The sequence below is a fragment of the Sardina pilchardus genome, chromosome 9 (assembly GCF_963854185.1).
Source record: "Sardina pilchardus chromosome 9, fSarPil1.1, whole genome shotgun sequence".
NCBI lineage: Eukaryota > Metazoa > Chordata > Actinopteri > Clupeiformes > Clupeidae > Sardina > Sardina pilchardus.
This window is the reverse complement of record NC_085002.1, coordinates 3,272,656-3,297,914: the sequence shown is the minus strand read 5'-3', so window position 1 is coordinate 3,297,914 and position 25,259 is coordinate 3,272,656. Positions and strand designations below refer to the sequence as shown.

General features: G+C 42.9%; 2 protein-coding genes and 1 long non-coding RNA gene across 4 annotated transcripts; 1 reads left to right on the top strand and 2 right to left on the bottom strand.

The window, feature by feature from the left end:
* Window positions 1–1,308: 1,308 nt before the first annotated feature.
* On the bottom strand, window positions 1,309–8,328 carry LOC134092423 (cytochrome P450 2K1-like). The gene is made up of 9 exons (XM_062545274.1): window positions 8,055–8,328; window positions 6,606–6,768; window positions 6,173–6,322; window positions 5,902–6,062; window positions 5,295–5,474; window positions 4,859–5,000; window positions 2,182–2,366; window positions 1,767–1,908; window positions 1,309–1,501 (listed from the first exon to the last, which is right to left on the bottom strand). The coding sequence occupies exons 1-9, from the start codon at window positions 8,256–8,258 to the stop codon at window positions 1,314–1,316; spliced, it is 1,515 nt and encodes a 504-aa protein (XP_062401258.1). The 5' UTR covers window positions 8,259–8,328; the 3' UTR covers window positions 1,309–1,313.
* A 3,269-nt stretch (window positions 8,329–11,597) lies between these two features.
* On the bottom strand, window positions 11,598–19,916 carry LOC134092424 (cytochrome P450 2K1-like). The gene is made up of 9 exons (XM_062545275.1): window positions 19,473–19,916; window positions 18,093–18,255; window positions 17,611–17,760; window positions 17,352–17,512; window positions 15,123–15,302; window positions 14,605–14,746; window positions 13,565–13,749; window positions 12,866–13,007; window positions 11,598–12,517 (listed from the first exon to the last, which is right to left on the bottom strand). The coding sequence occupies exons 1-9, from the start codon at window positions 19,914–19,916 to the stop codon at window positions 12,330–12,332; spliced, it is 1,755 nt and encodes a 584-aa protein (XP_062401259.1). The 3' UTR covers window positions 11,598–12,329.
* Window positions 19,799–20,440, top strand: LOC134092425 (uncharacterized). 2 transcript variants are annotated; one of them, XR_009940228.1, is made up of 2 exons: window positions 19,799–19,924; window positions 20,057–20,440. It is a non-coding gene; the product is annotated as an uncharacterized LOC134092425 (long non-coding RNA). The 2 variants fall into 2 exon arrangements; XR_009940227.1 differs by having other exon boundaries at window positions 19,805–19,924; window positions 20,053–20,440.
* The last annotated feature ends 4,819 nt before the right edge of the window (window positions 20,441–25,259 follow it).

The window sequence follows — 25,259 nt, the reverse complement described above, 5'->3', positions numbered from 1 at the left end:
GAAATGTAAAAAAGATGGACAAAAAATTATTTATTTTTCTTTAACCATTAAAATACAATCATATAAAGGCCTTGCTGAGTCTTTTTGGTGTAAAAAAAAGGCAAAATGCAGTACAATGCAAAACAAGTTTTATTGTTGCATATACAGTACTTTGCAATATGAAAGAGGGATAAATAAACAGACAAAGGGAGTTGAAATAGGACTGTACAGAACCAGCCAAACTATCCATACATGTACACATTATACACCCATTCATACAATATATAGGCTACACACACACACACACACACACACACACACACTGCAATGCACTGTACTGTACTGTTCTTTCTTATAGTTACAGTGCATGAAAATGCACTGTAGGCTACTGTTCTTCCTGAGACTACATATCCTGTTCCACTGTTTCCTCTGCCTACAACTGTATCAAAGTAGAAGTCCTCACTACAATAATTTACTATTAGATACTTTAAATATTGAAACTACTCAACTGTTAAGCTGTTCAACCATTCCAACTCATCAACTCTGCCTCCAGCCAACTACATGAAACCTCCACATACCTAGCAACCAACATAGCAACCATTAAAATTAAGCATTTATGACAATTTCTAGCAACCAATATCATTATACTACAGTATCTTCTTTATTCCTGATAGTGGCCACTATGGATACCCTAGCAACAACTGTTTCAAAATAAAAGTCCTCACTAGCAGGTTAGGTAGTTAGCATTGTTAGCATAGTTATCATTGTTAGAATAGTTAGCATTTTTAGCATAACTGCTAGAAATCATCAGCTAAGTTAGCTAAATAACCTGGTTAGCATTGTTAGCATATTTCTAGTTAATATTATTATTTTCTTTCTTTGGATAACTTCAAACATTTCTTTTTTTTAAAGCAGCTGCTGGCTTTTTTGTCTTAAATCTAGCCAGCATGCTGGTGTGTCTTGGCGACTGTAACCAAGAGACACCATTAACATCAAAATTAACATCAACATTTATTTTAAATGGTACATTACTTACACAGAAAACGTCAGAAATGGTAATTAATTACACAACATATTGTTGATTTAAAGGGATATTTAATAGAACAAACATGACATTACAATATTATGTTGACAAAATATGTACAAAATGAGTAGATTCTGTCTGGTATATATTTTAAAAGCAGCTTGAAAAATAATTAAAAACAAAAAAAAACAAAAAAAGACTGACATTCTCTGTATTCCCATTCTGACTAAAATACGAGGTAGCAATAAATCAAAGTACCTCAGCATTTCGTTGATAAATAATATTTACATTTAAACAGGTGATGAGGAAGCTAGGAGCGGCTGACGGCACACAGCTTGTGTGGGGAGGGGTTGAGGGTGAAGCCCACCGCCGGTGTGAGGTCCAGCTCGTCCTCAGAGACGCCGGGAGGAGGAGTGAAACGGAAGCGTTGAAGAAGAGACGTGAAGAAGAGGAAGAGCTCCATCCTGGCCAGACTCTCGCCCACACACACCCTGCGGCCTGAGACAAGAGAAAGAGACAAAGAGAGACAAACTAAATAGAGAGACATACTGTACAGGGTCTGTCTGGAAGAACTACGCCAGTTAAAAAAGACACTGAAAAACAATCATGTGATTTTTCTGGATTAATCCGTAAGTGCAGTAGAGTGTAGCGGATCACCCGTCTACTTTCCCTTTCAATAGCCCTATCTCACGTTAAAATGGAATGAAATAGGTGAACGCTGCCTCCTATGTCTATGCAACAATAACAATAGGACCTACTGTACCTGCAGAGAAGGGCATGAACGCGTCTCTCTTGACAAAGCGGCCCTGGTCATCCAGGAAATGTCCAGGGTGGAAGTCGTACGGTTTGGCCCATTCGGACTCATCGCGCAGCACAGAGGTCAGCAGGGGAAACACCGTGGTGCCCTACAGGACAGGTCAGGGGTCAGGGTTCAGGGGTCAAATCACACAGAAAGGTCACAGGGCTGTTTTGGGATAAAGCTAGTTTGATAATGGATCAGAACAGCTGCCTGGAACACAAACCTTTTGGACTTAAAGTAGTGATCGTCATAGCGACACTTTTTATGATAAGAATAGATAACACCAAATGAGAAAAAGCAAACAATATATATCATAGGAAAGGAAAGAGAAATATCACAGAATATGCCATAATTTTACAAATAAATAATAAGCTCAAACCTTCTTGATGAAGAAGCCTTGGAATTGGACATCACAGCTGGTGGTGTGTGGGATGCTCATGGGCACGATGTTGGCGACTCTCTGGGTCTCGTGGATCACGGCGTCCGTGTAGGGCATGCTCTTCCTGTCCTCCACCACAGGCTGCCGTCCGCCAATCACCCGGTCCATCTCCTCCTGGACGCGGTCTGCAAATGAGTCATCATGAAGTCCAGTTTATTACCTCCGCCAAAGAGGCTATGTTTTCATCTGGGTTTGTTTGTTTGTTTGTTTGTTTGTTTGTCTGTCTGTCTGTCTGTTTGTTAGCAAGATAACTCAAAAAGTAATGGATGGATTTCGCTGAAATTTTCAGGGAAGGTCAGACATGACCCAAGGAAGAAACTAATTTTGGGAGCGGTTCGTATCACCGTCGGGATTCCGGAGACATTTACGTGTTTTGTTTAGTGGTGTAAGGGCATGTAATGGCCACTCGGTGGCGATCTGAATAGTTTAGGTTCAAAAGTATGACAACCTAGGAAGAACAATACAGGAGGAGGTCTGCACTCTCGGAGTGCTTTTCTAGTTAATTTTTTTATCCAGGGTAGTCAAGTCAAGTCAAGTCAATTTTATTTATATAGCACATTTAAATACAGCAGAGGTTGACCCAAAGAGCTTTACAACAGAAGAAGTCAGAAATTGGATAGGACATTTGACAAAAGGGGGTCCAAGAATACACAGGTCTTGACTAAATAATGCATTAAATAAGTAAAAAGAAATAAGAACAACATAGAATAAAACAGGTAAAATGGAATAAAACAAGAAAATAAAAGTATACAAAAATAAGAGCAAGGTTAAGAGCAATAAATGAAATAAGATTAAAATAAATAAAAAGAAAAAAAAGATAAAAAATAAAATAAAAAGAAGTAGGGAATATGGGAGGGAGTTAAGGGTTGTTAAAAGCAAGATTGAAAAGGTATGTCTTTAAGTTGGACTTAAAGCTGGCAAGGGTGGTAGAGGATTTAATATGGGGTGGAAGGGGATTCCACAGGTTTGGGCCAGCAACAGAGAACGCCTGGTCACCTCTCGTTTTAAGACGAGTATGGGGGACAGATAGGAGCTGTTTAGTAGATGACCGGGTCGACCTGGGGGTGGAGTGTAGGGAAAGCATTTCTGCAATATAAGGGGGGGCTAAGCCACTAAGAGCTTTAAAAACAAAAAGTAAAATCTTAGAATCAATTCTAAATTTGACAGGAAGCCAGTGCAGCTGAGCCAGGACTGGTGTGATATGCTCTCTCTTTTTAGTGCCAGTGAGCAATCTAGCTGCTGCATTCTGGACCATCTGTAATTTGTGGATGTTGGATTGAGTAAGACCTGTGTATAAAATATTGCAATAATCAAGTCTGGAGGAAATAAAAGCATGTATAAGAACTTCAAGATCCTTCTGTGATAAAAGGGATCTAAGATTCGATATTACTCTAAGTTGATAAAACCACATCTGACCACACTATTGATTTGTTTATTAAAATCCAGAGAGCTATCCAGCATTACACCAAGATTCCTAACCACAGAGTGCAGGTTATTGGAGAGGGGACCAAGAGCACTGCTGAGGCTGGTGACAGAAGAAGGGGGACCAAATATAATGACTTCAGTTTTGCTATCGTTAAGTTGTAAAAAATTGCATGCCATCCAAGATTTAATGTCATTAAGGCAGCTATACAGTTTGTCTAGTGTGCATGTGGTCTGAGGGGCAACTGGGAGGTAGATCTGGGTATCGTCAGCATAGCAGTGGTAATGGATGCCATATCTGTCAAAGATAGAACTCAGGGGCAGCATGTAGAGAGAGAAGAGGAGGGGGCCAAGGATTGACCCTTGGGGGACCCCACATTTCATGGTGGCAGAAGAAGAGGAGTAATGACCCAGTTTAACTGAAAAAGTCCTCTCTTTCAGGTAAGAGGTGAACCAGGTTAAAACAGTGCCCTCTAGCCCAACTGTATGTTCCAGCCTCTGCAGCCTCTGCCTCACATTGAGACAGAAGTCTCTTTTTCAAGAGAGCCCAGGGAGCTTCATTACTGTTCTTATATGATGTGATCTCAGCTCAATATTTTGCAAGCTGTTTTGCCATTTAGTGAGCAAGTCAAATTTGCAGCAGTTGGTGACGTAAGATAAGTCAGTGGCTCTCTTACCCTGTATGTGAGGGTATTAAGTGGCTCTCTTACCCTGTATGTGAGGGTATTAGTGGCTCTCTTACCCTGTATGTGAGGTTATCAGTAGTTCTCTTACCCTGTATGTGAGGGTATTAAGTGGCTCTCTTACCCTGTATGTGAGGGTATTACTGGCTCTCTTACCCTGTATGTGAGGTTATCAGTGACTCTCTTACCCTGTATGTGAGGTTATCAGTGGCTCTCTTACCCTGTATGTGAGGGTATCAGTGGCTCTCTTACCCTGTATGTGAGGGTATTAGTGACTCTCTTACCCTGTATGTGAGGGTATTAGTGGCCCTCTTACCCTGTATGTGAGGGTATTAGTAGTTCTCTTACCCTGTATGTGAGGGTATTAGTGACTCTCTTACCCTGTATGTGAGGGTATCAGTGGCTCTCTTACCCTGTATGTGAGGGTATTTGGCCATAGCTCTCTTACCCTGTATGTGAGGGTATTAGTGGTTCTCTTACCCTGTATGTGAGGGTATTAGTGGCTCTCTTACCCTGTATGTGAGGGTATTTAGCCATCAGCAGCAGCCCCCAGCGCAGAGTGGTTCCTGTTGTATCTGTGCCCGCTGCAAACAGATTGGCCACGGAGAAGACCATGTTCTCCTCATGGAAGAACGTATCTTTCCGTCCAGATTCCTGCCCAACACAGTCCCAGATTAGAAGCCAAAACAATCCAGACCATGCCATTTTTCACCTCATAATCTACTTATCCATAATTATGAGTCGATTTGATTTATATATCCTGAAATGCATTATGCACTTCTCCGCTTTATATTGCAACTGACATTTATAGTCAGTCATTGCATCTGATTATTCCACGTGCATCTAAACATGTGTGGCTGTATAACTGGGACATGAACATATCCTTCATTTATTACATTACTACCAGATACAGTGTGAACAGACATGTGTATAATTCAGATCATTTACCTCTTCTTTCTGTTTTCGGATAAGGAAGGAGTCAACAAATCCTCTCTGCTCAAGGGGGTTGAGAGTCTCTTGCAGCTCTTGGATCAGCTTCCTCATCTCGTCAGTGTGCTCTTGCATCTTGCTTTTGAGTCTGCGCCAGCTTGACAGCAGCGGACCCAGCCAAGGGAACATGACGAACAGCTGCAAATATTAAGCATTGTCCGCAGTGGTTCATATAAAAGCAGTACAACTCTGTTGTACATGTGTGCATTGTGACGGCTCTGTGTTACAACTTATTGCAAGTCTATATACTGTACACACTCTGATGTCGGTGAGTGACAGAGTACACAAGTTGTGATGTTGTATTTTTCCACGTGTATCTATGCAGCAGAATGTTCTGTGGGGAAACAAGGTCGCCCTCTAGAAGCCATTGTATTGCTACAGCATCTTCGAATCGCGCTTTTACAACACTGCTGCAATGTTGAAGATCTACATCTGCCATTTTACCACATGATTTCAGGATAGGATAGGACATCACTAGACTGGTGAGTTTTAAGTAGAGCAGCTGTGTGCAATTCTGTTGGATTCCAGTTGCCTTTGTCTGAATGGGAGTAACCTGGAGACCCACCCGAACACCTGGAGATCCACCGAGTCGGATGTTTTCATTGGCTCTGTTGACCATGTCTTTGAAGCGGCGGTCGCTGTACTCGAACCTGCTGCCGTACACAATGGCGCTGATGATGTTTGAGACGGCATAGTTCACCGGCTGAGTCGTATCAAATGCTTTACCTGGGTGTACAGTACATACAAGGGTCAATCGCCATGCAGGACATATTAAAGGTCTACATCTTAGCATCACAACCTGTCGAAATGCAAGACGCAGTTTGAGTTAATCTCACCTTTAAAGTTTTCAAACACCTCTGCCAGGTATCGTGTCTCTTCAATTATCTTTTCCTCGCTGGTTTTTTTCCCCATGCCAAAGTCCCGCAGGTTTGTCAAGGCAAAGCGTCTCATCTCTTTCCACTGCTCTCCATTTGTAAAGATGATTCCTGTGGAGCAGAATCAGAATATGAGTGAGTAGCAGTAGACTGAACCATGTGAATGAAGCTCTTATTACACTTTGAAAAGAAAATTAAGATTGTAATATTCTAACACAAAAACATAACCATTTCAGCCAATGCATACAGCTCTGGATAACATTAAGAGACCACTGTAAATATTTCTGATGTTGCTGAGTGACATTTGAATGAGTTTTCGTGTTGTGGTCCCTTAATTTTTTACAAAGCTGTATAATCTACCATCTACAGAGAAGAGGAAAGAGTGTTTTTATACCATGCCCTTTGTTTACAGCCTTGAATGCGGGATCGACATCCCGATCCCCAAACTCTTCAGCATGGTTCACCAGGGCCTCCTTCACCGTCTTATACCCAGACAAGATCACAATCTTCTTGGGTCCAAAGTGAACCGCGAAGACCGATCCGTACGTTTTGGAGAGCTGTGGGTCAGTTCAGTCAGACATTGTCACACCATGCTTGTGCAAGGCACAAAGAGAGCACTGATCTATCTCATCTTTAAGAGCAGTAAACAAAACCTTTGACATCTTTTTAAAAAAAATGTCTTAGACATCTATTTAAAAAATGGCAAAAAGGGACAATAGAGTGTAACACTGTGCACTTTTTCACCTAAATTTGTAAAAGTGTTGACCTACTTAGTGGCACAGAGGTTGCCGAAGGGTTACTTAAGGGTTGGTGATATTTTGCACATCTACACTTAGAGGTTTTGTGTGTGTGTATGAAGTGAATCGTGCTAAAACTGAGAACTATTTTTTTTTTTTTTTTTTTTTTTTTGAAAGATTTTGTTTTTAGATATAGCCTATAGAAATTGAGGTTTGTGAGCTAAATTATTAAGACAGCATTGATTTATTGAGGTTGGTGGCTCCAGTGTTTTTTAAATGTGCAATACAAACAAGGCTGCCTTCACCTGCCATCAGTGCGATAAAGAGGTTGGTAATTATGTTGCTGATATGAGTATGTGTCTGTCTTACAGTAAATACTTAATTGCACAGAAAATCATGACCTTTGCTCATGAGCAACGCTCTGTTTTATTTGACTGGTATGTTTTGCGGTGTCAGCGCTGTTTTAGTTATAGCCTTTCACCCAGCATTATTTTAGCCTTATCACAAAGTCAGTCGCCTCGGGTGGCTCTCCTTCTTCCTTGCCACACCTTTGTACAATAATGAATCTGCTCCGTGACAGTCTTGATAATCTTAAATCAATTAATCTTTTCCATTGATACTGATTACTCTATTAATACTCCAAGATACATTTCTTCTGGAAGTGTCATTTTGTTATTAGAGAAATGCCAAAAAGGGACAATAGAGTGTAACAGTCTGTGCATTTTTTCGCCTAAATTTGCAAAAGTGTTGACCTACTGTACTTAGTGGCACAGAGGTTGCCGAAGCGTCACCTAAGGGTTGGTGATATTTTGCACAACTGCACTTAAAGCATGTGAGATACATCGCACCTTTTTCACCGTTTGAATAAGGAACTTCACACACACTCTTAATGCATGTGAATAAGGAACTTAACACACTCTTAATGCATGTGAACAATGAACATCACACACACAGTCCTACAGTAATGCATGTCACACTCTTCATGCATGTGAATAAGGAACTTCACACACACTCTTCATGCATGTGAATAAGGAACTTCACACACACTCTTAATGCATGTGAATAATGAGCATCACACACACTCTTAATAAATCCTGAATCCTCACCTTACACAGCGCCTCGTGTAGACTCCTCAGGTCCAGCTGCAGCAGGTTCCCGATGATGGGCAGCGGTGTGGGTCCAGGGAGCTTCTTCCCTTTCTCTGGGCTGCTGACGCTCGAGTAGTGAAGGTAGGCAAGCAGCAGCAGCAACCCAGCAACCAGCAGAGAGAACGTGCTGGGGACCTGGACAAGTCCCTCCAGTACAGCCATGGAGAGAGGCAGCTGAAGAGACCAGGCGATGACAACACTGTCAGGTAAAGAGACCAGGCGATGACAACACTGTCAGGTGAAGAGACCAGGCGATGACAACACTGTCAGGTGAAGAGACCAGGCGATGACAACACTGTCAGGTGAAGAGACCAGGCGATGACAACACTGTCAGGTGAAGAGACCAGGCGATGACAACACTGTCAGGTGAAGAGACCAGGCGATGACAACACTGTCAGGTGAAGAGACCAGGCGATGACAACACTGTCAGGTAAAGAGACCAGGCGATGACAACACTGTCAGGTGAAGAGACCAGGCGATGACAACACTGTCAGGTGAAGAGACCAGGCGATGACAACACTGTCAGGTGAAGAGACCAGGTTCTTGCTGTCTGTGAGCTGACTCTTGTCTTGGTCTTCTTTTTAACGGCATATTTAATGGTTTGTGGGAGGAGTCACGTCATCAGCTTTTGATGTGGCCATTGTTTCTGCATGTGCATGGGCACAACAGCCTTTCACCTACACGACAAAATGTACACACCACCCCACGCTGCGCCTGCTGCCCGGGCAAGTTAATAATCAGTCCATGCTGGAGAGGCTGGTCCACGTCCTAAGCCAATCACTGGGTCAATCACCACTTCACCTTTCTCCCAGACAGGTATATGGACACGCCTCCCTTCACCCTCAGCCCTGCAGGTGAGCTGAACCTTCACCTGACGGTTCTGTAATTACTACAGTATCATTTTCTCCACTGGGCAGAAGGCCAGGAATTGTCCTGTCATGATCTGGCGCACGGGCAATCAAGGACTGTATGGCGCAGTGTGCATTTGGCCAGACTTCAGTATAATGCCACCTTACATGTAATGCTGAAATAAGGCCATCTTATATGTAATGCTGAAATAAGGCCATCTTATATGAAATGCTAAAATAAGGCCATCTTCTATAGAATGCTAAAATAAGGCCATCTTATATAGAATGCTAATGTAAGGCCATCTTATATAGAATGCTAATATAAGGCCATCTTATAAAATGCTAATATATAAGGCCATCTTATATGTAATGCTAATATATAAGGCCATCTTATAGGTAATGCTAATATAAGGCCATCTTATATAGAATGCTAATATAAGGCCATCTTATAGGCAATGCTAATATAAGGCTAGGATATATGTTACTTACATAATGCCAGTTTATACTGTATGTAGCCTAATGCTAATATAATGGCAGCTTATAGGTAATGCTTTATAACCAGTTTCAGATTTTGGACTGAAGCTCAAGCAGAGTCTGTTAGCACATCTGTGTGTGTGTGTGTGTGTGTGTGTGTGCGTGTAAATATATACTGTATGTATGTGTGTGTGTGTGTGTAGGCCATATATGTATGTACAGTATATATGTATTATGGTGATACGGTGCTGGTTGTGTGCACTTATTAAGTAGGTACTGTAGATATACAGTATGATTCTTTCTGTGTGAGGACTGCCACTGAAAGTGTACTCTTGTGAAAGTTGCCCGTGCAGAGCAGGTGAAATGTTACTGTGTGTGTGTGTGTGTGTGTGTGTGTGTTTGTGTCTGTGTGAGGACTACCAGTGAGAGTGTGTCCCTGGGAAAGCTGCCCATGTAGAGCAGGTGAAATGTTACAGTGTGTGTGTGTGTATGTGTGTGTGTGTGTGTGTGTGTGTGTGGGCTGCCAGTGAAAATGCGTCCATGAGAAAGGTGAATCTCGTTTCCTCTGGGCCAGAGTTTACAAGCTAACTTATCTCGTCTCTGTGACCTGAAGCCTACAGCCTACTTCCAATTACACTGCTGTTTACAAATCTGTCAACAAATGGCAAAACTCTAACCTTTAACCACTTTAAACCTCTAACCCACTTTCACACTTCCTGTCTGACCATGTGATTATAGTACCTGGTAGGATGTACCCAGCGCCTGGCAAGTGTTCATGCATTTCAGTAATGTACTGTAACATACTGTAGCATAATCTTGTGGCAAGTTTTCAGCTCATAGGATTTATGTTGTCATAAAGCATGTGTGCATGTAATATTGCTTGTCATGATTCAACACACACACACACACACACAAAAGTAAGAGTTGTATTTCCCAATCCCTCACTGCTCCCCGAGCGCCGTTGTTTGGGCAGGCAGCTCACTGCTCTGGGTTAGTGTGTGCTTCACCTCACTGCGTGCTGTGTGCGTTCACTAATTCAGAAATTGGGATAAATGCAGAGATCGAATTTCCCTCACGGGATCAAAAAAGTATATATATTTATACTTATACGGTTTCATCTGTAAAGATTGCATAAGGAGATAACAGTTAAAGGAATACGCCACCCAAAAATGAAATTAAGCTAGTCTCGGTCACCCCCAGAGTTAGAACAGTGAAAAAAACCCGGTTAAAATCCGTCCGGGCATTCTCCTGCTTTGGGAGCAGCGATGTTAGCTTTAGCTTAGAACAGTTGCTGTAGTTGAAGGGTGTCAGTGAGCACGTCCTCCAAAAAGTGACCGAGACGTCTACATTTTTTTCTAAATATATCTTGGGAGCCGTGTGTTCAAAACGAGTACAAATCATAATGCAAAATCGAACAAGACTATTACCTGGGCAGATCTTTACTTGGAACTATTTTCAGCCTCATCGCCGACGAAGCACCGCTAGCTAGGCGCAAAGTTCTCACGTAGCACCACTTGTGAAGTTCCAGTCGAAGCTAGTTGGGAGTTTACAAGACTGCTACGTGAGAACTTTGCGCCTAGCTAGCGGTGCTTCGTCGGCGATGAGGCTGAAAATAGTTCCAAGTAAAGATCTGCCCAGGTAATAGTCTCGTTCGATTTTGCATTATGATTTGTACTCGTTTTGAACACACGGCTCCCAAAATATATTTAGAAAAAAATGTAGACGTCTCGGTCACTTTTTTGGAGGACGTGCTCACTGACACCCTTCATCTACAGCAACTGTTCTAAGCTAAAGCTAACATCGCTGCTCCCAAAGCAGGAGAATGCCCGGACGGATTTTAACCGGGTTTTTTTCACTGTTCTAACTCTGGGGGTGACCGAGACTAGCTTAATTTCATTTTTGGGTGGCGTATTCCTTTAAATAAAAATCAAATGGCAACAGTTATAACTGTGGCTCAATAAAACAGTATGTAAAGGTGTTCAGCAATTTAGTTGCATGGAAGATGGAAATAGATAAGCTAACCTACAACACACAAACATCATCAAGCTGTCATCTGCCTTGCAGAAAGGTCGGACATGACCCAAGGAAGAAACAGTTTAATTTTGGGAGTGATCCGTAATTCCGTCGGGATTCCGAAGATGTTTATGTATTTAGCTTAGTGGTGTAATGGCATGGTATGGCCACGTGGTGGCGATTTGAATAGTTTAGGTTCAAATGTATGTCAACCTAGGAAGAACAATGCAAGCGGAGGTCTACGCTCTCCGAGTGCTTTTCTAATTTTCTGTGCTTTTAGTAAAAAAAAAAAATACAGATGACGCAAATGTGTTGCAATAACTCTCTCGGTCAACAGAGGACACCACAAAATGGGACATCTGCTCAGTTTGGATATGTGCTCTTCATGCTTATTTAAAGGTTTTTGACAATAAAAGACATTGACACAGAGTATGAAGGACTATTAAAGACTTTTTATTATTATTATTATTATTATTATTAATATGTATTTATTTATTTGGATAATTTCAAATGTTTTTGTTTTTTGTAAAGCAGCTGTAAGCTATTTTTTTTTCGTGGTGTTTATCTGACCTGTATACCAAAACATCAACATCATCAATATTAATTTAAAATGGTACATTAGTTACATAGAAAATGTTAGGTATGTAAAAGAATAAAAAATAACATTACAATATTGTATCAACAAAATATGTACAAAATGAGTAGATTCTGTCTGGTGTATATATTTTTTAAAGAAGCTTGAAAAATAATTTAAGAAAAATCACCACAAAATAAAATGACAAAATGACAGAAGTTCTCTCTATCCCCATTCTGACTAAAATACGAGGTAGCAATAAATCAAAGTACCTCAGCATTTTGTTGATAAATAATATTTACATTTAAACAGGTGATGAGGACGCTAGGAGCGGCTGACGGCACACAGCTTGTGTGGGGAGGGGTTGAGGGTGAAGCCCACCGCTGGTGTGAGGTCCAGCTCGTCCTCAGAGACGCCGGGAGGAGGAGTGAAACGGAAGCGTTGAAGAAGAGACGTGAAGAAGAGGAAGAGCTCCATCCTGGCCAGACTCTCGCCCAAACACACCCTGCGGCCTGAGACAAGAGAAAGAGAAAGAGAGGCTGAGAGACAAACTAAATAGAGAGACATACTGTACAGGGTTCTGTCTGGAAGAAACTAAATAGAGAGACATACTGTACAGGGTTCTGTCTGGAAGAAACTAAATAGAGAGACATACTGTACAGGGTTCTGTCTGGAAGAAACTAAATAGAGAGACATACTGTACAGGGTTCTGTCTGGAAGAACTACACCAGTTAAAAAAGACACTGAAAAACATTTTGAAAATGTCTATACAAATGATCTGGGTAAGAAACATAACACATCAACTAAAAGAAGCAGGATAGCTTTTGGCAGGTAAGAACATTATTCCGACCAACATGTACCTGCAGAGAAGGGCATGAACGCGTCTCTCTTGACAAAGCGGCCCTGGTCATCCAGGAAATGTCCAGGGTGGAAGTCGTACGGTTTGGCCCACTCAGACTCATCGCGCAGCACAGAGGTCAGCAGGGGAAACACTGTGGTGCCCTACAGGACAGGTCAGGGGTCAGGGTTCAGGGGTCAAATGACACAGAAAGGTCACAGGGCTGTTTTGGGATAAGTGCTATATAAAACCTATGTATTATTATTTACCTCCGCCAAGGAGGTATATGTTTTCATCGGAGACCGGCGTTTGTTTGTCTGTCTGTCTGTTAGCAAGATAACTCAAAAAGTAATGGATGGATTTCGATGAGATTTTCAGGGAAGGTCAGACATGACCCAAGGAAGACACTGTTCAATTTTGGGACTGATCCGTAATTCTGTCGGGATTCCAGAGGCATTTATGTATTTAGCTTAGTGGTGTAATGGCATGGTATGGCCACGTGGTGGCGATCTGAATAGTTTCGGTTCAAATGTATGACAACCTAGGAAGAACAATACAGGCGGAGGTAGCTGTGCTCTCGGAGCGCTTTTCTAGTTATTATCTGTTATGCCACTTTTTAAAATATTAGCTTAGTATTGGTGATAGCCAAACTAATCCCAAATGAGAAAAGGCAAACAATAGACACCGTAATGCATAGGAAAGGTAAATAATGAGCTCAAACCTTCTTGATGAAGAAGCCTTGGAATTGGACGTCACAGCTGGTGGTGTGTGGGATGCTCATGGGCGCGATGTTGGCGACTCTCTGGGTCTCGTGGATCACGGCGTCCGTATAGGGCATGCTCTTCCTGTCCTCCACCACTGGCTGCCGGCCGCCGATCACCCGGTCAATCTCCTCCTGGACGCGGTCTGCAAATGAGTCAGCAGTTAGTGAGGTAAGGCAGGTATTGTAGCCGCAAAGAGGGTTTCAAATCGCTAACTTTTGTGACCAATGTGGGGCATTGACAGGAATGCACAGTCCTTTAACACAGTCGCACGCATATTATTCTGCACACAGAGGCAATTCAATGCATTTTAAATAATTACAAGACAATTATCAGACCAGATATTCCTTTACAATGCACATAGTCATAAGTCATAATAATCAGATATCAATATCTGATGTCAGCTCTGTGTAAGCAAAATACTTTCAGTGCAAGATTGCTAATTTGATAGGAAACCCAGTGGCTCTCCTACCCCAATACCCTGTATGTGAGGGTATTTAGCCATCAGTAGCTCTCTTACCCTGTATGTGAGGATATCAGCGGCTCTCTTACCCTGTATGTGAGGGTATTAGTAGTTCTCTTACCCTGTATGTGAGGGTATTAGTGGCTCTCTTACCCTGTATGTGAGGGTATTAGTGGCTCTCTTACCCTGTATGTGAGGGTATTAGTAGTTCTCTTACCCTGTATGTGAGGGTATTAGTGGCTCTCTTACCCTGTATGTGAGGGTATTAGTGGCTCTCTTACCCTGTATGTGAGGGTATTAGTAGTTCTCTTACCCTGTATGTGAGGGTATTAGTGGCTCTCTTACCCTGTATGTGAGGGTATCAGTGGCTCTCTTACCCTGTATGTGAGGGTATTAGTGGCCCTCTTACCCTGTATGTGAGGGTATTAGTGGCTCTCTTACCCTGTATGTGAGGGTATTAGTGGTTCTCTTACCCTGTATGTGAGGGTATTAATGGTTCTCTTACCCTGTATGTGAGGGTATTAGTGGCTCTCTTACCCTGTATGTGAGGGTATTTGGCCATCAGCAACAGCCCCCACTGCAGAGTGGTGCCTGTTGTATCTGTGCCCGCTGCAAATAGATTGGCCACGGAGAAGACCATGTTCTCCTCATGGAAGTACGTATCTTTCCGTCCAGATTCCTGCCCAACACAGTCCCAGATTAGAAGCCAAAACAATCCAGACACAAGGAATCTTTAGGACCATCAAGGAGAATCTTTATACAGGAGGATCATAATTTACCCAATTAACATAATGTAATATTCATCTCATAATTTACTTACGGTATCCCTAATTATGAAGCGAATATGATTTATGTATCCTGAAATGCATATTCATCAGCTTTATATTGCAACTGAAATGTATTGTTAGTCAGTGTGATTGCATTTGATTATTCCACGTGCATCTGTACATGTGTGGCTGTATAACTGGGACATGAACATACTGTATCATCAATTCATTACATTACGAGATATGTGAGCAGAGCATGCAGGCATGCGTATAATTCAGATCATTTACCTCTTCTTTCTGTTTTCGTATAAGGAAGGAGTCAACAAATCCTCTCGGCTCAAGTGGGTTGAGAGTCTCTTGCAGCTCGTTGATCAGCTTCCTCATCCCGTCAATTTGCTCTTTTGCTGTACTTTTGAATTTTTTCCAGCACGCCAGCAGTTGACCAAGCCAAGGGAACATGCGACAAAGCTGCAAATATGGGAACGCATTGTCAGCAGTGTTGCCAGATTGTGCCCGCCCAATTGGGCTTCTTTTATATCGTTCGGCGGGGGAAAATAAGCTGTAGGCGGGTAAATAACATTTTGAGTTCAATGGTTCTCTATGAGAAAAACGTCATCGGGCGTTTTTTTGCTGAAGACGGCGGGGGGGGGGGGGTGATTGGGCGGAAATCAGTCAACCCAATCTGGCAACACTGATTGTCAGCAGACGGCAGCAGACCGAGCCAAGGGGGTACATGAGTGTAGGATAGTTTTTGAACTGCATTGGTGTGCTTTGTCTAGGTTCTGTGTTACAGGCCAAGGGGGCATTAGCATGTTGTGGGTGTAGGATAGTTTTTGAACTGCATTGGTGTGCTTTGTCTAGGTTCTGTGTTACAGGCCAAGGGGGCATTAGCACGTTGTGGGTGTAGGATAGTTTTTGAACTGCATTGGTGTGCTTTGTCTAGGTTCTGTGTTACAGGCCAAGGGGGCATTAGCACGTTGTGGGTGTAGGATAGTTTTTGAACTGCATTGGTGTGCTTTGTCTAGGTTCTGTGTTACAACTTATTGCAAGTCAATACACACTCTGATGTCAGAGAGGTGTATACCTGTATATACTGTATGTCTATGGTGTATACATTAACAGCACATAAATAAGCTATGATGCTGCATTTGTCCATGTTTATCTATATGCATCAGAATGTTCTGTGGGGAAGAGGTCATCCTCAAGAAACCACTGAATTGCTATCTTAGAGGCCCCGCGCCCTTCCCTCATGCTGGGGAACACCCCAGTGGCCACTGCGGAGCACTGCCGCTTCTTAGGGCTGACCATCTCCTGTGAACTGAAATGGGGCCTAAACACCTTGGCCCTCCTGAAAAAGGCACACAAGTGGCTGTTCTTCCTGCGAAAGCTAGATAAATTCTGGCTGCCCAAGTCAATACAAACCCGGTTCTACACTACCATCATTGAATCCATCATCACACAGTCCATCATGGTTCCCAGCTGCAGTAGCCAAGGACAAGGCCAAACTGCAGCTGGTGATCCGCACAGCTGAGAGGGTGATTGGCACCACCCTAACCAGCCTGGAGTCACTCCACAACACCAGGGGTGCGTTTCATGTAGCGTTTATACGTCCTCCCTCGCTCCTCGATGCCTCGATCCTCACTGATCTACATAAAGAATGATGGGGGGGAAACAATGGGATAGTCTATCCAGTGTTAGTTATAGATCAGTGGGAACGCCCCTCGAGGATCGAGCATCGAGGATCGAGGAGGCATAATGAGAGGCACCCCAAGGCATTGAAGAGGGCAAGAAAGATCATGGAGGACCCTTCACATCCAGGCTCCGCCCTCTTCCATATGCTCCCCTCTGGGAGAAGGCTACGGCTCCGGAGAGCTGTGAAGTCCCGGCTTCGCCTGAGCTTCTTCCCAACAGCTGCCAGGCTATTCAATCACAGCTCGAACTCTATCAAGGACTGAATGCACTGATGCACTGTTTACTGTTTGTCCACTGCACTTTACTGCTCACTGCCTCCATGTCATCAGCACTTTCAACATTACTACCTCAGTATCTACAGTATTGTCACTAGTGTCATGTCTATTTTTATGTCTGTTTTTGTCAACCATATTCATACATGAATGGCTATAAAGCATTCCTATTGTGTATCTTACACTATATGGCAATAAATCTAACCTTGACCTTGACCTTAGAATTGCACTTTTACAACACGGTTGCAATGTTTCTAGTATCTATTGTACGTGTGACATCTTACCACATGATTTCACGATCATGTGACTGGTGAGTTTAAGTAAAGGAGCTATGTGCAATTCTGTTGGATTCTAGTTGTCTTGAACGTAGCCTCACGGCACTCTTCCACTGACTATTGTATCTAATACAGTGGAAACACATTACAATGTGGCATTACAATACAATCGGACCAGCACTGACTTCATACAGAACATAAGCATTTCAGATAGTTGTTTCTTTAAACTCTGCTGCTTCTCCGGCCATTGTCTGAATGGGAGTAACCTGAAGACCCACCCGAACACCTGGAGATCCACCGAGTCGGATGTTTTCATTGGCTCTGTTGACCATGTCTTTGAAGCGCCGGTCGCTGTACTCGAACCTGCTGCCGTACACAATGGCGCAGATGATGTTTGAGACGGCATAGTTCACCGGCTGAGTCGTATCAAATGCTTTACCTGGGTGTACATACATCAGGGTCAATCACCATGCAGGCCCTAGACATCTTAGCATCACAACCTGTCTAAATGCAAGACGTAGTTTAAGTTCATCTCACCTTTAAAGTTTTCAAACACCTCTGCCAGGTATCGTGTCTCTTCAATGATTTTTTCCTCGCTGGTTTTCTTTCCCATGCCAAAGTCCCGCAGGTTTGTCAGAGCAAAGCGTCTCATCTCTTTCCACTGCTCTCCATTTGTAAAGACGATTCCTATAGAGCAGTATCAGTATACAGTAAATGTTTTAATTATCACAACCATCTCATAATCAATTTCGACGTACAGCTCTGGAAAAAATGAAGAGACCTGTAGATTTGTCTGATGTCATCCACAGTTGCTGAGTGACATTTGAATGAGTTGTCATATTCAAATGTGCACTGGTCTCTTCCTTTTGTCACTCAGCAAGCATGGATGACATCAGAAAAACGTGCAGTGGTCTCTTACTGTCATTTTTCCCAGAGCTGTATATTGCTATGAATTTAGATGAATTGTACACATCTACTGTACCATATACAGAGGGTCTACAAGGAAATAGAGCTTTTACCATGCCCTTTGTTTACAGCATTGGATGCGCGATTGACAGCCCGATCCCCAAACTCTTCAGCATGGTTAACCAGGGCCTCTTTCACCGTCTTATACCCCGACAAGATCACAATCTTCTTAGGTCCCAAGTGAACCGCGAAGACCGATCCGTACGTCTTGGAGAGCTGTGGGTCAGTTCAGTCAGACATTAATATCACAGCATGCTTGTGCAAGGTACAGAGAGAGCACTGATGTGAATCATCTCATCTTTAAGAGCAGTCAAATAACCCTTGACATCTTTTTTAGAAGTGTGTGTGTGTGTGTGTGTATGTGTGAAGTAGTCTGGCTATCACCATACTAGCTCAATCTTTTAAGATTGAACATTAGTCTGGGGAGTCTGTGCTTTATTTCTACTGCACAAGAGGCATGAGCAATTAGACCAACGATCTAGGAGTGCCTTTTGGATGAGCTAGTTTGTGATTGGGCCCTGAAGATGTGGAGAGGAAGCAGGAGAGAAAGGTGTGCAGGTTGCAGTCTGAGCTGCTGGGCACAATCCAGATTGTTGGCAGATAAAGCAGGGTTTACCCAGACTGAAGCAAAATATGATAAAAAAAAAAAATAGAGAGAGAATATTATTATTATTTTAATGATGTTTTAGACGTATTGAAACTGAGATTAGTGGGCTACATTATAAAGACAGCATTGATTGAGGTTGACGGCTTCAGTGTTATTTGAATGTTCAATAAAAAACAAGGCTGACCTTGCAAAGAGGTTGGTAATTATGTTACTGATCAACGTATAAACCTTTCTTAGATACACAGAAAACCATGACCTTTGCACATGAGCTGGTTAACGCTCTGTTTTATTTGACTGGTATGTTTGCGATGTCAGCACTGTTTTTGTTATAGCTTTTCACCCAGCATTATTTTAACCTTATAACAAACTTATTCTTCCTTCTTACTAATAGCCACACCTTTGTACAATAATGAATTCACTCCATAGCCGTCTTAATAATCTTAAATCAATTCATCTTTTCCATTTATACTGATCACTCTATCAAAACTATTTCTTCTGGTAGTGTCATTTTGATGAATTTTGTTGTAGAAATATGCCAAAAACGGACAATAGAGTGTATATATTGACATTTATTGATGAATGCATGGACTAAATGTATTCAACATACAGTAGATGCAAATATACTGTATGTATTTAACACAGATGTGCTTATATGGAATATGTTTAAGCTACAAGTGGATATGTTATTTTCTTGATCACCTCAATTTGTAACGTAGTTCGTGGCCCCGAGGTGTCACTTGAATAGACATCATACACAGTCTTCATGCATGTGAATAGAAATAGACATCCTACATAGTCTGCATGTGAATAAATCCTGAATCCTCACCTTACACAGCGCCTCGTGTAGACTCCTCAGGTCCAGCTGCAGCAGGTTCCCGATGATGGGCAGCGGTGTGGGTCCAGGGAGCTTCTTCCCTTTCTCTGGGCTGCTGACGCTCGAGTAGTGAAGGTAGGCAAGCAGCAGCAGCAACCCAGCAACCAGCAGAGAGACTGTGCTGGGGACCTGGACAAGCCCCTCCAGTACAGCCATGGAGAGAGGCAGCTGAAGACACCAGGCGATGACAACACTGTCAGGTGAAGAGACCAGGCGACGACAACACTGTCCGCTAAAGAGACCAGGCGATGACAACACTGTCAAGTGAAGAGACCAGGTGATGACAACACTGTCAGCTAAAGAGACCAGGCGATGACAACACTGTCTTTTCCCCGGTTCTGTGAGGTGACTCTTGTCTTGTCCTCTGTCACGGGATGCGGTTTGTGGGAGTGACATCATCGGAGGTATGGTCATTGTTTGTGCACGTGGGCGCGACACCCTCTCAGCCACACAACAAAGTGTACACATCACCCCACGCTGCTGCTGGTCTGAGCCAATCACTGAGCCAATCACTACTTCACCTTTCTCCCAGACAGGTATGGACACGCCTCCGTCCACCCCCAGCCTGCCTCCGTCCACCCCCAGCCTATCAGGTGAGCTGAACCTTCACCTGATGGTCCTTTTCAACCAGTTGTTCAACCAGTTTCCGGATTTTGGACTGATGCTTGTACAGTGTGGTGATACAGTGCTGTTATGTGCATACTTACAGTATTAAGTGATTATTTGTTTGTTTATGTCTTGGTGTCATGGGTACGCTGGCAACTACGCCGCTCCGTCTGGCATCTTTTCTCTTAATGTTTCTAATGGGTTTGTTTTGGTGTTACCTGTTAATTGTTACTCGTTACTTGTTGCAGGGCATTTCTGAAAAGGAGCCTAAAGCTCAGTCAAGTTCCCCTGAATAAAGAATGGTTGATGATTAAGTAGGTCTGCATAGTTGTGATTCTGTAAGAGTTCCTGTGAAAGTTGCCTGTGCCCAGCAAGTGAAATGTTATGTGTGTGTGTGTGTGTCTGAGAGGGAGGACTGTCAGTGAGTGTGTTTCTTGGAAAGCTGCCCATGCAGGTGAAATGTAACAGATGAATGAGTTTAGAAATGAATGAATAAGGGAAAGAATGAATAACCTTTCCACAAAAATGCATTATATTATAGGCTGTATGTAACTGTGGTACTGTGAAGATAGAAAATAACCATCTGCTTTTAATCAAACACATTAAAGTCTTGAAGCAAACCTGAACAGCAGTGCAAAGGGCCTTTATACTGCACATTAAAGGTCCTATAGAATGGATGAATTGAGTATTGCACTGTGTTCTCTGATGTTCAACTTTGATTTAAAAAAATAAACTCAATTGCAATTTTACAAGACTAATTAAAACCATATATTTAGGCTGGGTATTGAAATGGTCTGTTTGACTAAATGGCGCCCTCTTTGGCATACCAATTGAACTTCAATGGCTTTGCGAGGTCTGACATCACAAGCAAGCAGTTTTGCTGAATCTTTTTTCATCATTTTTTAGTGTTTATTTCTAAGTTCAAGATTTCCATATGAAGGAGGGCACAACCATGCCTCATGTTCATGATAGCTCTTCGTTTATGCACAACCTCTCATAATTCATGAAAACCAAGACAAAAAATATTTCCATTCTAGGTCACCTTTAAACTTGGCCTATTCCTCACTCTCACTGTCACCACTATCATGATGCTCAACGAGCCCCTCCCACAGAATGTTACCCTCGCTCCCATCAAGGGCACTTGATATGCAGTATTTCTTAAATCCATGAACGATGCTCTCCTGGCTTATGGCATCCCATGCTTGGAGGATCCAAGTGCAGAGCAGACGCACAGCTGGCTTCTGAAGTTTTCCCGTAGGCGTCAGTGCGTGATCGTCTGACAGTAGCCACTCAGTGTACCTCTTGTGCAGATTATCTTTGAATGGCTTGTTCACGACTACATCCAATACCTGCACTCTAAAAAATGCTGGGTTAAAAACAACCCAAATTTAGTTATTTTCAACCCAACTGCTGAGTAAAATGGGGTCCAACACAGCATTGGGTTATCTCAACCCAGCAAATTGGGTTATTAAATTTAACCCAGCGGATGGGTTGATATTTTAACCAATGTGTTGGGTTATTTTGACACGAATGTTTAGTTAAATTTACATAATGTTTGGGTTATATTTGAAACCAAATCCCCAAAAAATCCACTGGTTCATTTTTAAAACACTTCACTTAAATAGCCAAACTTAAAGTCACACATTTTGTTGACAGCTTGGATACAGACAATATATTATATGAGAAATGGGCAAGAATAGCCATGCAAGGAAATAAAACAGACATGATTATTTATTTTATACTTTTCTTTATTTTTGAACAGTCTGTGATAGGCTACTTCCATGAAGGCAGGCAGATTCCACGGTCCGTTTCGGGGGTCAGCCCTGTCAATCAAAGAAAAAAAAAAGAATCAGTTATTTACAGAGCTTTATATCAAGACTTCCATGAACCAATATCAATGAATGATGTTGACAAACATTAAAAATCCACCAGGAGACCTAATATTATGGCGTTGTTTTAATCCTAATACAGGTAATACAAAACGTGCGTTTGGAGATGAGCTGGATAAGCAGGCTAATAAACGTAATTTCAGTAGTGGCGATGCTAACGTTAGCTAGCCAATGTTAGCACGTTATTCAGTCAGTGGATCCAAGGTGTTTGTAACGCTACTACCAAAATACACCCAATAAGTAACATGGCTATAATATGAAGCTACCCTAAATGAGTTAATAAGATGTTGTTTGCCATGATTATTACCGTCAGTTACGTGTGTTGGGCAGAGACTACTTCGCTGTAGCCTAGCTAACATTAGCTGATAAACCTCAGCTGCACCACAAAGCATAATTTTGTTACTTGTCTGCTAACATGATTACCTACAGCTGTTATGCAAATTTTAGTTCGTTGTTAAAGTTCGTTTTGTTTCTGTTCAGCGGTTCATACCCAGTGAACACAGAACTGTGTTTTTTATGAGTCTGTCTTTGTGTAGATTTAACATGAACAGATAGCAGCTATTGTAAGTTAATGTTAACTTAGCTTAACTGCTAGCTAATATAGCTGTCATGCTTGAGGCTGAATGAAATCGTCAGGCAGAATATTCATTCATATCACAAAGGGTGCTATGTCTCTGGGTGGACTTTTAAAATCCGTCTGGATTTCTTTTTAAAATGCAGAAGTTAAAATCAGATACATACCTTCCCGAAATCGCCTGATTTCCATCGCATTTGTTGGCAGCAGCTGCTGGACTGGACGGTTGAAAGAATATGTCTACCGATTTTTTTCTTCAACCTCTCAAATAACTAGCAGCTGTGTTAAATTCACCCAGGTGCTAGGCAGTGTGCTCCACATCAGGTGGGGGAGAGGAGGGGCACAGTCCTAAATGGTCAACCCAGCAGCGCTGTACTATCAACCCAACAAGCTGGGTTACAGAAATGACCCAATACGAGTTAAAACAACCCAATAAAATGACCCAGCAGCCTCAACCCAGCGGTTTGGTTGAAAAAATAACCCAGCATTTTTTAGAGTGTGTAGCTGGCTTGTCATCCCCCCGGTATGATCACTAGATCTGCCGCTATTTGCCGCTAATAAATAAACGTTCTAGCAGGAAATGCCTATAAATGCACAGCGCGCTTACCTAATATCTCCATTGATGAATTATGGATCTGGAAGACATTTTGTTGGCTGCGTTGTATTTGAGAAGAAGAAGAAGACGATGTCAGGCCCGCTCCATCTGGGTTCATACTACTCTACAGCGACGGTATGACCACGGCGAATACCACCGTCTGGTCTCGGAACTTCGCCTGGATGAAGTGCGCTTCCAGAAGTACTTCAGGTTGAATCGGACGGAGTTCGACAAGTTGCTGTTGAAAGTCGGGCCGCTGATAACGAAGGCAGACACGTCGTTCCGGTCAGTCATCTCCCCTGGTATGGAGAGAGGCTGGCAATTTGCTTGCGGTACCTTAGACCGGACTCTTTCCGCACTATTGCATTTAGCTACCGCGTTGGGCACAGCACGGTCACTGGTTTAGTGTCGGAGGTGTCACGGGCCATTTGGGGTCTGGTGGCGGAGGTCATGCCAGTCCTGACCAAGGATGACTGGAGGGAGATTGCAGCGGAGTTTTCGCAACGTTCCCTCCAACAATTTCCAAATTGTGTGGGCTCCATCGATGGGAAACGCGTGCAGATCCAGGCTCCGAACAACAAAGGATCGCAGTTCTTCAACTACAAAGGGACATTTTCAATTGTCCTTTTAGCTGTTGTCGACGCCAAATATTGCTTCCGCCTCATTGATGTTGGCAATTATGGGAGGGCCAGTGACGGTAGTACATTGGCAAACAGTGCCTTTGGCAGGGCACTACAAGATGGAACCCTCAGTCTCCCTGCAGATTCCGTGCTGCCAGCAGCAGAGGACCTTGGACCTCTGCCTCATGTGTACGTTGCAGACGAGGCCTTCCCACCACGACGCAACCAGATGAGACTTTTCCACCCCCTAGAACAGGGGTCGGCAACCCAAAATGTTGAAAGAGCCATTTTGGACCAAGAAAACAAAAAATAAATCTGTCTGGAGCCGCAAAAAATGAAAAGCCTTATGTAAGCCTTATATGAAGGCAACACAGGCTGTAAGTGTATATTATCTATATTAGCCTATTATCAAAATGACTAAGTAGGCTACAACAAGGCTACATAATGAGTTTTCATGATTAAATGTTTTTCCCTGCAGCGGATCTCGGAGAGAATGACACCACGTGACTACTCCGCTGTATATGGTGCTCTAAGTTCAACTTCGTGTAATCACCATCCGTGAACCGTTGTTTTCCACGTTTTAATATCTATCAGGTTGCAACAAAATTTCTCCAGAAGTAGGCTACTGCAATCGCACTTTTTCTCTCGGTCCCAACTGGGTAGTCGGCTGCAAATGTAGCATGCCTTCCCTGAAAATGTTTTTCTAAATGTCGTTCTCTTTTTGTTGTTCGCCAACTTCTCATTACAAAGCAAACATGCAGGCAATCCTTCCGCAATGGCAATGAAAGCAAATGATTCGGTCCATTCTGCCTTAAATTCTCTGATCTCATCGGTTCTCTTTCTCTTTTTCCCTTTGGGTTCCATGGCATGGCCCATGCTGACACACCCGCCGATTTGTTTACAACCATAGGTTTACAGCCACCTGCCTGGCACGGCGCCGCCCTGAAACGTGTGTCGCAGGCTATCAAATCTTCGTTGACAGAAATGTTGAACTCTAATATTTATTATGCACATTTTTACAACATTGGAAAACGTTAAGAATGTTTGTCCTCATACAGAAACCATATTAAAACAAACGAACAAAAATCCCCCCATTCATTTTCATACATTTTTGAAGACGCTCCAGGGAGCCACCAGGATGGCGCTAAAGAGCCGCATGCGGCTCTGGAGCCGCAGGTTGCCGACCCCTGCCCTAGAAGGAAGAGAACCTTTAATTACAGGCTGGTTGTGGAGGACACATTTGGCATCCTGGCAGCACAGTGGCGCATGTACCACCGCGTCCTTGCGTGGGAAGGTGGTAGGCCCCGTGCAGACGAAGCAGACGGTGGTAGGGCCCGTGCGGACGTTGTAGACTCCCCCAGAGCGGACGGTGGTAGGGCCTGTGCGGACAATGTAGACTCACTTTGAGCGGACAGTGGTAGGGCGGGTGCGGACGACTCAGACTATCAAGGAATG

Excerpts from the sequence above, each read along its gene's own strand:
- LOC134092424 (XM_062545275.1), bottom strand. The coding sequence starts at position 19,916 with ATGTCACTCCCACAAACCGCATCCCGTGACAGAGGACAAGACAAGAGT. Across the intron at positions 15,303-17,351 it reads GTGGATCTCCAGGTGTTCGG|CTTTGTCGCATGTTCCCTTG; the intron begins GTGGGTCTTCAG and ends CCATATTTGCAG. Across the intron at positions 13,008-13,564 it reads AAGGCTTCTTCATCAAGAAG|GGCACCACAGTGTTTCCCCT; the intron begins GTTTGAGCTCAT and ends CCTGTCCTGTAG.
- LOC134092423 (XM_062545274.1), bottom strand. The coding sequence starts at position 8,258 with ATGGCTGTACTGGAGGGACTTGTCCAGGTCCCCAGCACGTTCTCTCTG. Across the intron at positions 6,323-6,605 it reads GGCTGTAAACAAAGGGCATG|GAATCATCTTTACAAATGGA; the intron begins GTATAAAAACAC and ends TCTGCTCCACAG. Across the intron at positions 5,475-5,901 it reads GTGGATCTCCAGGTGTTCGG|CTGTTCGTCATGTTCCCTTG; the intron begins GTGGGTCTCCAG and ends TAATATTTGCAG.